Raw genomic sequence first — 13,557 nt, 5'->3', positions numbered from 1 at the left:
CAGAAGGGAAGGAAGGACCTGTTCTCACAAAACGGCGAGAGATGGAAGAAGGAAGATCAAGCCCACACCAATCCCTGGAAAGAGAAGCTGTGCTCAGGGCTTGAAAGAATTCCTATTTGGAAAATGATATCCCAGCCCCACAAGGCAATCCACAGCTTCGATGCTATTCCTCCCAAAATGCCAATGCATTTTCGCACCCAACCAAGAATTGCAAAAGGGGTACGGAAACAGAAAAGAGCCTAAATTGTCAATACAATCCGACGAAAAAGCCCCGATACGGACATCCAAGGTTGTGTGAAAGGAAATTAGACGACCAAACTAGGATCCTCAGGAGAGTATCGGAGAAGGCAATGGCGACCCACTCCAGTACTCTTGCCTGGAAAATGCCCTGGACGGAGGAGCCTGGTAGGCTGCAGGCCATGGGGTCACGCAGAGTCAGACACGACTGAAGTGACTTAGCCGCAGCAGCAGCAGCAGGAGCCGGACAGTATGCTATTGGGAATACAACAACACACACAGATCCAGATCGATGGAATAAAGTTGAGGGTCCAGACACAGACCCCAGCATCCATGCTCAACTCATCTCTGACACAGAAGGGGAGAATATCCAAATGGGAACAAGAAAGCCTCTTCAATACATGTCCATGGGAAAACCAGACAGCTACATCTGAAGAACGCTATTGGTTTTGATCTCAGACCACCTCAATATCGGGGAAAACCTCACCCTAAAGGCTGATGTCATGAGATAGCTAGAAAGAAGCGTAGGTCAAAGGCTCCTTAACATCAGAGTCTCCTTGCCATTTGCTGGGCGGAGGTAGAAATGGGTCTCTTCAAGTAAGGGAAAGAGGTACACGAAGTACACCAATGGGTTTCCATCCAATGGAACCTCTTCACAACAGAGAAGCTAAGCAAGCATTCACAAATGCAAAAGAGAGGAAACGGAACACGAGAGACTCCTTGCAAGTGGTGTATCTGAGAAGGGGTTCATATGGAAAGAGACGAAGAATGCACAGCACTCAGATTCCAAGAAACACCACCACCACCCTTGACCCTTCCCCCATGACCAACTCCGACCTAAAGCCTTTCTCTCCCTCTAACCTATCCCTAAAACATAACCCTCATCTAATCATATACACGTGCATTCCTAGCATCCATCCGTCCACACACGAGAGAGAAAGAGGAAGACACAGACTGAATTGAGAAAGGAAAAGAGAGGGACACAGCCAGAGAGAGACACGGAACCAAAGAGAGGAAAGGAGTCGATGGTCCAGACTTTTCATCAATCTGTCTCGAAGGTAGAAGCAATGACAGCGCCCATCCACCCCAGAAGGGGGAAAAGGACGGAAGGTTTGGAGAGGAAAAGACAAGAACGCAGGGAGCCATTAGAAGCTCAGCCACCCGCAGAAGCCGAGCTGGGACACTTGAACAGAATCTCAATGGAAACAGAGGACCAGAAAGTTGGCCACTCTTTTCTATAAGAGAGGGAGACCTTCGAGTCTTCCTTTCGGTCCTCCAACTTGGATGCGGGGTCTCAAAACAGTCAGGAGGGGGAGTGCCTTTTCCTGGGTACCACGGCACATCCAGGCCTCGTTCTGCCCCATTCTGTGCTGTGTCAGCCCAGGAAGGAATCTTTCTTTCTGAAGTCTCAGCGCACACGCTCCACGTGATATCGGCCCCAGGTGGAAAGGCATGGAGCTGCTCGTAGGCCGACAGACCTAGGAAGCAGATGGGAGAATGACCGCCACTCTGCAGATGGAGAGACTGGGGAAACCCTGAGGGGCATATGCTTGTCCAGGGCCACACCACTTATGAGAAGAAGGAGCCTGGTCTGAGAGCAGCGGGGCCCTCGGAGCTCAGGCCCTGGCTGCACCCAGGCCTCCCCAGGGCTGTCGGCTGGGCTGGGTGGGTGTCACTGTGCCTGCACATGGCTTAAGGGTGGTGGTCGAGCAGTCAGAAACCCAGAGATTCCCTTGGGAAGTTTTGGGGAAGGGACCTCAGCACGAACCCCAGGAAATGATGTCACCTGCCGGCAACAGAACCCAACAGAACCCGCAACCCGGGTATCCAGGCCTCGAGAGCGGAGAGGAGCCCCCAGCCAGATCACTTGCTGCCGAGATGTTCTGCTGTTTGCCCCTGCCCAGAGGCCGGGGCCTCAGGAGAGCTCACAGGCAGTGTGCGTGGGCACCCTGTCGACGTTGGCTCAGGGCACCCCCGAGACGCCTCTGGCCCTTTGCCCGGAGAAACAGAAAGGTAACACGGGGAGCCCCAGGCCGGGCCAGGCCACCTCTCCCATGCCACCCGGAAACACCGGGTCCTTTGCCTGTGTGTGTGGATGCGGGTTTCTCGGGGTGTGTCTCCCTCAAGGAAGCCCAGGTGGATGTGGGGTCAGAAGCCTGCGGACAAGTTGTGTCCACACCCCAGGGGAGAGCATGCTGGGCGGGATGGGGAGAGTGCGGGCAGGGCCGGCCGCCCAGGCTGACCTCACACCCTCAGGTGGGTCTCTTTCCTCCCGGGTGGGGATCTGAGCAGACACACGTCTCTGACCCTTCTGGGCAGAGAAGTTCGAGCAGGCCGAAGCAGCGGCTCCACTGGCCAGGCCCAGCTCGGAAAACTCCCAGCATGGCTGGCTGACGGTCACTGTCGTTGCAGAGCTTCCCACGTGATGAGGCCGAGGACGGGGACACCCCATCCAGCTCCCGGAGGGAGGGGTCGGAGCACCACCCCCCCGCCCGTGAGGCCCAGTGCAGGCTCCAGGTGAGCATGCCCACGGAGGCATCAGCCCCACCGGGGGCGAAGCGGAGGCGGGGAAGGCCTGCTGCCGAGACACCGCCCAGGATACACCCGGCGGCCCAGTCTGAGGCTGCCACGGAGCTCAGCACACCCGGCTCCGACCCAGAGTCCCGAGAACCCCGGCCTCTGAGGCAGCAGGAGGACCTGGAGCCCAGCACGCCAGAGCACAGAGGTGAGGACGCTGGGGCTGGTGTACGGGAGTGTGTGCGGAGGGGGTGCTGAGCTACACAGGGACGAGTCCCCGAAAGCTGCTGCTGGGCCTGCAGCAAGCGCTGGCCTCACACCCCCCGCCCCCCATCTTGCACACTTCAGTCCCAAAAGACATCCGACCCTGGGTATTCTTTGGGAATCTCTTGGAAGCTTTCTGTCCCGGGATACGCACATGCCAAGGCTGGCCTGCGGGCAAACGATGCTTCTCCCACAGCTCTAGCACTGGCCTCCAACTGGAACCAGGCTCCACTTCCCAGACCTGTCCCTACAGAGGTGGTGGCTCCAGGTGCAGGACCCAGGGATCCACCGAGGGCAGATGGAGAACCGAGACTTGCCCTCGCAGAGACACCAGGCCAGCTGGGTACTGGCCAGCACACCGGGCAGATCGGATCTCCGTGCCTGCAGGACCCCCAGCCCCAGGCACTGATGTCCCACCCCCTCAGCCAGAACCTCCACCTCCACGTGCACCTCTACCTGCTCGGCCTTTGGCAGGAGAACCCGAGGCAGAGGAGGAGTCACCGCCTCGGCAGGGAGAGCCTGCCCTGGCTCCCGCGCAACACCCAGACGCCCACGATGACTCACCCACCCCTGCAGGGAGAACGAGCCCCCGCTCTGGACAGAGACCCAGAGCCCTTGCCGGAAACACCACGTCCAGGGGAGCGGTCGGCTCTGCAGCCTCCATCCCTGTCTGCTCACCGTGGACGCCGTCAACTCGGTCTGCCCCCAGGGGACATGGAGTTCCTTTCCCCCGAACTGCTTTGCATTTGGTTTGTTTCCACCTTTCTGGTGATGTTTTCTTTTTTGCGTGGTTTCCTGTATTTTTGTTGGTTAAGTTGGGATTAGTAAACTTTTTCATCATTGTTGCAATTTGGGAACACTGTTGTGTAACTCTGGTGATACTGTGTTACCATCACCACTTTGTAGTTTCAGACCCGTTCCATCTTTATGCCCCACCCCCCAACAAAGCCTGGATTCAAGGCAAGCACGCCCTGTTCATCCCTCCGCCCGATCCTGAACACAGTTTCATCTTTTCCTTCTGCATTCCTTCCTATATTCTTGGTGTCCCCAATCAATGACTCTCAGTGAAATGACTGAAGGAGTTTTTTTCGGACGCTCCACCTACTGTAAGACTCCACTGGAGAGTTCTCATGTTTATGTCCTTTGAACTAGCCTTTGATAGCTGAAAGGACGTTGTACGTCCTTTCAAGATACCATGTGCCAAACGAAGCCCTTTTGGCAAATGCCATCATTATCTCCAGGCAGGCATTGCTGTTTGAAGGGTGCCATCTCAGCCAGAAGGCAGAGGCTGAGCTCCTCTTGTTGCACCAGCTCCCAAAAGAAGCCAAGAAAGGGAGCTGGAACAACAAACCACCCCAACGCCCAGGAAAGCGTTCTTCATGACAGAAGGCTAGAAAATGACCCAACATCCTTGTGGCCCAGAACCCCTCTAGAAATTCACTGTTCCATAAAAAAGAGAAACAGATGGGAAGTTCCAAGGAGAGGCAATGCCCATGGCCAGTGTATTTTAGAGACGGCCTGACCGCTCCGGGGAAGACACGCACTGACAGAACCCCTTGGGAAACAGCCGTGATAGTCCTCACTGTCGTAAGGGATTCCTCTGGGGACAACCTGCCCTGGGCACCACACGAGGGAGCAGACCGGCTTCTCTTCCTCTGCCCCCACACCATTCACTCATGAAGGCAGCTCAGGTGTTCTCATGCCCTGCCTGCCTGCCTGCCTGGCTCATCCGTGAGCTGTGACCACCTCCAGGACAGGACTCCACCTTCTGCTCTCTGTGTACCGTGAATCTGCACACAGTGGGCTTTCAGAACCTTAGGAGACTTGAGCCATTCCCACTCGAGCCAGAACCCTCCCCAGGAAGGAAAACAGCTGTGGAGTCCTTTTGGCCCCAGCACTGGTTCCGAAACCCTGGCGGCTCCTAGAGCCTCTACGGTGTGAAGAGGGAGGTCCCTTTTGACAGAGCTTTCCGGCCGTCAGATCTAAGCTGCTGTTTCACTGTCAGCTGTGTCTCTTCCGTTGCAGTGTTGCAGGTGGGCCACGCTGCTCCAAAGGAGCTCACAAGCTGAGTTTCAAGGGAGGTATTGAGAGGACAGGGATGGCTACAACGTGCTGCAAACTGAGTGAGGGTCCCCACAATCCTCAGCAAAGGTGTGTGGTGTGCAAGTGGGGAGTAGAGGGCCCCCAAGTTCCAAAGGAAGGGAGGTACTCGGGAGCTAAAGCCCTTGGCTGCTGTGGTAGCAGCTGCAGATGGCAGCTCGTCCACAGTGCACTTCGAATGAGGTCATATGAGCGGGACTCTGGAAATGGCTCCGAAATCCAGAGAAAGGGGTCAGGGTATGTGGGAATCCGGCGGGGGTGGGGGGTGGATGAAGGAAGGTGTCCTTCCTCTCTCCAGTGCAATTTGGTTTGGTGAGTCTCAAAGCTACCAGATGGCACTTCCCAAGTCAGGCCCCCGCAGGAATCAGGGTGGGCTGCATGCCTCGGCCCCTGCCACAGGGACAAGCCACACCAGTGGCCTCCCTGAGCTCCAATGGCCGGATCTGGGGGTTCTGTCTGGGTGCACACCTGCTTGTTCTGGCCAAGTTCCCCGCTTCTCTGAGCACCAGCTTCAACCTCTCGAATGAGGACATCGATTGCTACCTTGGCACGTTACTCTCTTCATCCTGTGAAGACTCATTAGGCTTATCCTACAATTACTAGCTGGCCCGAGGAGATATCTCCTGAATCCAGATTAAGCTGGAGTCTCCCAGGCTCATCTGGCATGTCTTCCCTGAAGTCTGCCAAAACCCACACCCTTGCGTTTCCAGGGACTCCCCTTAGCCAGCTGGGCAGAAAACCCAGCATGTTTCAAACAAGCTGACAGACAAGCGGGAGAGGACTCACGGGCAGACGGCTTCCCTCAGGTCTCGGGTGGAGCTCTGGGACCACAGCAGCAACAGGCCATCCCAGTCCCTGGGCTCAGCAGCGCCCTCATTCTCACGCCGGCGGCTCTGCCCTGAGGGGAGCAGGAAGGTCACCAACTGCCGCAGGCGGACCTCACGCCCCTCCCACTTATGGAGCCTGACCTCCCCCGGCCCCACCCCTTCCCCTACCCCAGCAGGACGAGAGCTCCTCTACCCCTGGCTTCTAACGTGAGGCCCGGCCCTGGGCCCCGATTGGGCACTGCCCCAGTCCGGAGCCAATCACAGTGGCCAAGGAGGTGGAAGGCACCGATTGGCCAGGGCCAGGTCATGTGACCATACTCCCCAGGAAACTCAAATATTACCAAGATTCCCTAAGAAACCAATGAACAAAATTATCCAGTAAAGGCAAACCGTACTTTTTAATGAGGCCAAAGTCACAGAAAAAAAAAAAAAAAAAGCTTCACAATGAAGTGCTCAAGGAAGCTACAAAATAAACTTTCAAAAAAGTTTAGTAGTTTTTTTAATAGGGTGACGGAGAGCTATACCTATCCCATATATGTGAATTTAGGTTTAAACTAGATTTCCCTTGGCTATTTTATAAGACAAAAAAACCCACATCACCCCCTTTTACTCCCCCCCACACCCAAAAAGTGTTTTAATCTATTGAATTTTTGTGTCCTCAGTTGTGTCTGATTCACGGCAACTCACGATCTCTACACAGCCAGGCTCTTCCGTCCATGGAATTCAGGGCAATTTTTTCTGTCACAGTAAATGCCCACCCTGGGTGATCCAAACGGAAGGGCTCAGAGGCTCCTGAGAGACTAACTCCTTTCAGCTGAGCACAGAGCTGGCTCCTCACTGGGATGCCTGTGGCCTGGGGCTCCCAGAGGGGAGAGCAGCACTCGCCCCACCGTGTGGTCACTGCTGGAAGTGCAGGCTGCTCCTCACTCCCCCTTGACAGTGTCCCTGAGGGCAGAACAGTGTGAAGTTAATCAAGGTGGAAACGCAAACTCCAATGCAAGCAAACTTCCCTCAAGGTCTCCAATACCACTCAGGAACAGGGTATTGGAAACTGCAGGGGATGACATGAATGAAGATGGAGACTTGACACCTTACACCGAGTTCACTTCCAGTTATCCCTAGACAAACATTCCATGAAAACTTGTCACAAATCTAGAGGAACAATGAGCCGAAACCGGACACGTGCTTTGAGTCTTCACACACAAAACTAAAAGGCAGTCCACAAAAAAAACCAGGAGAATACAGTGGACTTTGCAAAATCAAAGATATCTACTGTGGGAAAGACCTCAGTACAAAAGCAAAAGACAGGTCACACATCGCGAGACGAATGAGTGGAAACACAAAGCTTATCAAGGATGTGTCTCCAAACAGACAAAGAACACCAACACAACAAGCCTGTGAAAACTAGGGAAAGGTCTGAAGGGACACCAGACTGAGGAAGACACACACAGAGTATCCCGGATGATGTCCAGCACTGAGGGCCTGAAGAATCAACAGTCTAGTTGTACCTCCTCAGGCCTGTGTGACCCTGGGTGAGGCCTCTGTTTCCCGGTGGCTCTGAGAGATGGACAGGGAGGAAGGGGAAGAGAAATCACTTGCATTTCTAATACTCACAGCAAAGTCTTCCAATGAGAAGGGAATTATCACCCCCACTGACAATGCCATTCACTGAAGTGATCCCCACGGGTCCATCTAACCCAGAAGGGAAGGAAGGACCTGTTCTCACAAAACGGCGAGAGATGGAAGAAGGAAGATCAAGCCCACACCAATCCCTGGAAAGAGAAGCTGTGCTCAGGGCTTGAAAGAATTCCTATTTGGAAAATGATATCCCAGCCCCACAAGGCAATCCACAGCTTCGATGCTATTCCTCCCAAAATGCCAATGCATTTTCGCACCCAACCAAGAATTGCAAAAGGGGTACGGAAACAGAAAAGAGCCTAAATTGTCAATACAATCCGACGAAAAAGCCCCGATACGGACATCCAAGGTTGTGTGAAAGGAAATCAGACGACCAAACTAGGATCCTCAGGAGAGTATCGGAGAAGGCAATGGCGACCCACTCCAGTACTCTTGCCTGGAAAATGCCCTGGACGGAGGAGCCTGGTAGGCTGCAGGCCATGGGGTCGCGCAGAGTCAGACACGACTGAAGTGACTTAGCCGCAGCAGCAGCAGCAGGAGCCGGACAGTATGCTATTGGGAATACAACAACACACACAGATCCAGATCGATGGAATAAAGTTGAGGGTCCAGACACAGACCCCAGCATCCATGCTCAACTCATCTCTGACACAGAAGGGGAGAATATCCAAATGGGAACAAGAAAGCCTCTTCAATACATGTCCATGGGAAAACCAGACAGCTACATCTGAAGAACGCTATTGGTTTTGATCTCAGACCACCTCAATATCGGGGAAAACCTCACCCTAAAGGCTGATGTCATGAGATAGCTAGAAAGAAGCGTAGGTCAAAGGCTCCTTAACATCAGAGTCTCCTTGCCATTTGCTGGGCGGAGGTAGAAATGGGTCTCTTCAAGTAAGGGAAAGAGGTACACGAAGTACACCAATGGGTTTCCATCCAATGGAACCTCTTCACAACAGAGAAGCTAAGCAAGCATTCACAAATGCAAAAGAGAGGAAACGGAACACGAGAGACTCCTTGCAAGTGGTGTATCTGAGAAGGGGTTCATATGGAAAGAGACGAAGAATGCACAGCACTCAGATTCCAAGAAACACCACCACCACCCTTGACCCTTCCCCCATGACCAACTCCGACCTAAAGCCTTTCTCTCCCTCTAACCTATCCCTAAAACATAACCCTCATCTAATCATATACACGTGCATTCCTAGCATCCATCCGTCCACACACGAGAGAGAAAGAGGAAGACACAGACTGAATTGAGAAAGGAAAAGAGAGGGACACAGCCAGAGAGAGACACGGAACCAAAGAGAGGAAAGGAGTCGATGGTCCAGACTTTTCATCAATCTGTCTCGAAGGTAGAAGCAATGACAGCGCCCATCCACCCCAGAAGGGGGAAAAGGACGGAAGGTTTGGAGAGGAAAAGACAAGAACGCAGGGAGCCATTAGAAGCTCAGCCACCCGCAGAAGCCGAGCTGGGACACTTGAACAGAATCTCAATGGAAACAGAGGACCAGAAAGTTGGCCACTCTTTTCTATAAGAGAGGGAGACCTTCGAGTCTTCCTTTCGGTCCTCCAACTTGGATGCGGGGTCTCAAAACAGTCAGGAGGGGGAGTGCCTTTTCCTGGGTACCACGGCACATCCAGGCCTCGTTCTGCCCCATTCTGTGCTGTGTCAGCCCAGGAAGGAATCTTTCTTTCTGAAGTCTCAGCGCACACGCTCCACGTGATATCGGCCCCAGGTGGAAAGGCATGGAGCTGCTCGTAGGCCGACAGACCTAGGAAGCAGATGGGAGAATGACCGCCACTCTGCAGATGGAGAGACTGGGGAAACCCTGAGGGGCATATGCTTGTCCAGGGCCACACCACTTATGAGAAGAAGGAGCCTGGTCTGAGAGCAGCGGGGCCCTCGGAGCTCAGGCCCTGGCTGCACCCAGGCCTCCCCAGGGCTGTCGGCTGGGCTGGGTGGGTGTCACTGTGCCTGCACATGGCTTAAGGGTGGTGGTCGAGCAGTCAGAAACCCAGGGATTCGCTTGGGAAGTTTTGGGGAAGGGACCTCAGCACGAACCCCAGGAAATGATGTCACCTGCCGGCAACAGAACCCAACAGAACCCGCAACCCGGGTATCCAGGCCTCGAGAGCGGAGAGGAGCCCCCAGCCAGATCACTTGCTGCCGAGATGTTCTGCTGTTTGCCCCTGCCCAGAGGCCGGGGCCTCAGGAGAGCTCACAGGCAGTGTGCGTGGGCACCCTGTCGACGTTGGCTCAGGGCACCCCCGAGACGCCTCTGGCCCTTTGCCCGGAGAAACAGAAAGGTAACACGGGGAGCCCCAGGCCGGGCCAGGCCACCTCTCCCATGCCACCCGGAAACACCGCGTCCTTTGCCTGTGTGTGTGGATGCGGGTTTCTCGGGGTGTGTCTCCCTCTAGGAAGCCCAGGTGGATGTGGGGTCAGAAGCCTGCGGACAAGTTGTGTCCACACCCCAGGGGAGAGCATGCTGGGCGGGATGGGGAGAGTGCGGGCAGGGCCGGCCGCCCAGGCTGACCTCACACCCTCAGGTGGGTCTCTTTCCTCCCGGGTGGGGATCTGAGCAGACACACGTCTCTGACCCTTCTGGGCAGAGAAGTTCGAGCAGGCCGAAGCAGCGGCTCCACTGGCCAGGCCCAGCTCGGAAAACTCCCAGCATGGCTGGCTGACGGTCACTGTCGTTGCAGAGCTTCCCACGTGATGAGGCCGAGGACGGGGACACCCCATCCAGCTCCCGGAGGGAGGGGTCGGAGCACCACCCCCCCGCCCGTGAGGCCCAGTGCAGGCTCCAGGTGAGCGTGCCCACGGAGGCATCAGCCCCACCGGGGGCGAAGCGGAGGCGGGGAAGGCCTGCTGCCGAGACACCGCCCAGGATACACCCGGCGGCCCAGTCTGAGGCTGCCACGGAGCTCAGCACACCCGGCTCCGACCCAGAGTCCCGAGAACCCCGGCCTCTGAGGCAGCAGGAGGACCTGGAGCCCAGCACGCCAGAGCACAGAGGTGAGGACGCTGGGGCTGGTGTACGGGAGTGTGTGCGGAGGGGGTGCTGAGCTACACAGGGACGAGTCCCCGAAAGCTGCTGCTGGGCCTGCAGCAAGCGCTGGCCTCACACCCCCCGCCCCCCATCTTGCACACTTCAGTCCCAAAAGACATCCGACCCTGGGTATTCTTTGGGAATCTCTTGGAAGCTTTCTGTCCCGGGATACGCACATGCCAAGGCTGGCCTGCGGGCAAACGATGCTTCTCCCACAGCTCTAGCACTGGCCTCCAACTGGAACCAGGCTCCACTTCCCAGACCTGTCCCTACAGAGGTGGTGGCTCCAGGTGCAGGACCCAGGGATCCACCGAGGGCAGATGGAGAACCGAGACTTGCCCTCGCAGAGACACCAGGCCAGCTGGGTACTGGCCAGCACACCGGGCAGATCGGATCTCCGTGCCTGCAGGACCCCCAGCCCCAGGCACTGATGTCCCACCCCCTCAGCCAGAACCTCCACCTCCACGTGCACCTCTACCTGCTCGGCCTTTGGCAGGAGAACCCGAGGCAGAGGAGGAGTCACCGCCTCGGCAGGGAGAGCCTGCCCTGGCTCCCGCGCAACACCCAGACGCCCACGATGACTCACCCACCCCTGCAGGGAGAACGAGCCCCCGCTCTGGACAGAGACCCAGAGCCCTTGCCGGAAACACCACGTCCAGGGGAGCGGTCGGCTCTGCAGCCTCCATCCCTGTCTGCTCACCGTGGACGCCGTCAACTCGGTCTGCCCCCAGGGGACATGGAGTTCCTTTCCCCCGAACTGCTTTGCATTTGGTTTGTTTCCACCTTTCTGGTGATGTTTTCTTTTTTGCGTGGTTTCCTGTATTTTTGTTGGTTAAGTTGGGATTAGTAAACTTTTTCATCATTGTTGCAATTTGGGAACACTGTTGTGTAACTCTGGTGATACTGTGTTACCATCACCACTTTGTAGTTTCAGACCCGTTCCATCTTTATGCCCCACCCCCCAACAAAGCCTGGATTCAAGGCAAGCACGCCCTGTTCATCCCTCCGCCCGATCCTGAACACAGTTTCATCTTTTCCTTCTGCATTCCTTCCTATATTCTTGGTGTCCCCAATCAATGACTCTCAGTGAAATGACTGAAGGAGTTTTTTTCGGACGCTCCACCTACTGTAAGACTCCACTGGAGAGTTCTCATGTTTATGTCCTTTGAACTAGCCTTTGATAGCCGAAAGGACGTTGTACGTCCTTTCAAGATACCATGTGCCAAACGAAGCCCTTTTGGCAAATGCCATCATTATCTCCAGGCAGGCATTGCTGTTTGAAGGGTGCCATCTCAGCCAGAAGGCAGAGGCTGAGCTCCTCTTGTTGCACCAGCTCCCAAAAGAAGCCAAGAAAGGGAGCTGGAACAACAAACCACCCCAACGCCCAGGAAAGCGTTCTTCATGACAGAAGGCTAGAAAATGACCCAACATCCTTGTGGCCCAGAACCCCTCTAGAAATTCACTGTTCCATAAAAAAGAGAAACAGATGGGAAGTTCCAAGGAGAGGCAATGCCCATGGCCAGTGTATTTTAGAGACGGCCTGACCGCTCCGGGGAAGACACGCACTGACAGAACCCCTTGGGAAACAGCCGTGATAGTCCTCACTGTCGTAAGGGATTCCTCTGGGGACAACCTGCCCTGGGCACCACACGAGGGAGCAGACCGGCTTCTCTTCCTCTGCCCCCACACCATTCACTCATGAAGGCAGCTCAGGTGTTCTCATGCCCTGCCTGCCTGCCTGCCTGGCTCATCCGTGAGCTGTGACCACCTCCAGGACAGGACTCCACCTTCTGCTCTCTGTGTACCGTGAATCTGCACACAGTGGGCTTTCAGAACCTTAGGAGACTTGAGCCATTCCCACTCGAGCCAGAACCCTCCCCAGGAAGGAAAACAGCTGTGGAGTCCTTTTGGCCCCAGCACTGGTTCCGAAACCCTGGCGGCTCCTAGAGCCTCTACGGTGTGAAGAGGGAGGTCCCTTTTGACAGAGCTTTCCGGCCGTCAGATCTAAGCTGCTGTTTCACTGTCAGCTGTGTCTCTTCCGTTGCAGTGTTGCAGGTGGGCCACGCTGCTCCAAAGGAGCTCACAAGCTGAGTTTCAAGGGAGGTATTGAGAGGACAGGGATGGCTACAACGTGCTGCAAACTGAGTGAGGGTCCCCACAATCCTCAGCAAAGGTGTGTGGTGTGCAAGTGGGGAGTAGAGGGCCCCCAAGTTCCAAAGGAAGGGAGGTACTCGGGAGCTAAAGCCCTTGGCTGCTGTGGTAGCAGCTGCAGATGGCAGCTCGTCCACAGTGCACTTCGAATGAGGTCATATGAGCGGGACTCTGGAAATGGCTCCGAAATCCAGAGAAAGGGGTCAGGGTATGTGGGAATCCGGCGGGGGTGGGGGGTGGATGAAGGAAGGTGTCCTTCCTCTCTCCAGTGCAATTTGGTTTGGTGAGTCTCAAAGCTACCAGATGGCACTTCCCAAGTCAGGCCCCCGCAGGAATCAGGGTGGGCTGCATGCCTCGGCCCCTGCCACAGGGACAAGCCACACCAGTGGCCTCCCTGAGCTCCAATGGCCGGATCTGGGGGTTCTGTCTGGGTGCACACCTGCTTGTTCTGGCCAAGTTCCCCGCTTCTCTGAGCACCAGCTTCAACCTCTCGAATGAGGACATCGATTGCTACCTTGGCACGTTACTCTCTTCATCCTGTGAAGACTCATTAGGCTTATCCTACAATTACTAGCTGGCCCGAGGAGATATCTCCTGAATCCAGACTAAGCTGGAGTCTCCCAGGCTCATCTGGCATGTCTTCCCTGAAGTCTGCCAAAACCCACACCCTTGCGTTTCCAGGGACTCCCCTTAGCCAGCTGGGCAGAAAACCCAGCATGTTTCAAACAAGCTGACAGACAAGCGGGAGAGGACTCACGGGCAGACGG

General features: G+C 55.6%; 2 protein-coding genes across 2 annotated transcripts; both read left to right on the top strand.

Moving 5' to 3' along the window:
* Window positions 1–2,079: 2,079 nt before the first annotated feature.
* On the top strand, window positions 2,080–6,017 carry LOC145517333 (uncharacterized). Its single transcript, XM_081519612.1, has 3 exons — window positions 2,080–2,250; window positions 2,650–2,962; window positions 3,215–6,017. The coding sequence occupies exons 1-3, from the start codon at window positions 2,116–2,118 to the stop codon at window positions 3,841–3,843; spliced, it is 1,077 nt and encodes a 358-aa protein (XP_081375738.1). The 5' UTR covers window positions 2,080–2,115; the 3' UTR covers window positions 3,844–6,017.
* A 3,683-nt stretch (window positions 6,018–9,700) lies between these two features.
* Window positions 9,701–11,507, top strand: LOC145517231 (uncharacterized). Its single transcript, XM_081519502.1, has 3 exons — window positions 9,701–9,893; window positions 10,293–10,605; window positions 10,858–11,507. Exons 1-3 carry the CDS (start codon window positions 9,759–9,761, stop codon window positions 11,484–11,486), a joined length of 1,077 nt encoding a protein of 358 aa, XP_081375628.1. The 5' UTR covers window positions 9,701–9,758; the 3' UTR covers window positions 11,487–11,507.
* Window positions 11,508–13,557: the final 2,050 nt, after the last annotated feature.

This window comes from Giraffa tippelskirchi, chromosome 8 (genome assembly GCF_054371585.1).
Source record: "Giraffa tippelskirchi isolate mGirTip1 chromosome 8, T2T-mGirTip1v1.2.pri, whole genome shotgun sequence".
Classification (NCBI taxonomy): domain Eukaryota; kingdom Metazoa; phylum Chordata; class Mammalia; order Artiodactyla; family Giraffidae; genus Giraffa; species Giraffa tippelskirchi.
This window is presented reverse-complemented; position numbering and strand designations above follow the sequence as displayed.

Coding starts and splice junctions, on each gene's coding strand:
- LOC145517231 (XM_081519502.1), top strand. CDS start 9,759: ATGTTCTGCTGTTTGCCCCTGCCCAGAGGCCGGGGCCTCAGGAGAGCT. Junction 9,894..10,292: donor TTGCCCGGAGAAACAGAAAG/GTAACACGGGGA, acceptor CTGTCGTTGCAG/AGCTTCCCACGTGATGAGGC. Junction 10,606..10,857: donor CAGCACGCCAGAGCACAGAG/GTGAGGACGCTG, acceptor CTTCTCCCACAG/CTCTAGCACTGGCCTCCAAC.
- LOC145517333 (XM_081519612.1), top strand. CDS start 2,116: ATGTTCTGCTGTTTGCCCCTGCCCAGAGGCCGGGGCCTCAGGAGAGCT. Junction 2,251..2,649: donor TTGCCCGGAGAAACAGAAAG/GTAACACGGGGA, acceptor CTGTCGTTGCAG/AGCTTCCCACGTGATGAGGC. Junction 2,963..3,214: donor CAGCACGCCAGAGCACAGAG/GTGAGGACGCTG, acceptor CTTCTCCCACAG/CTCTAGCACTGGCCTCCAAC.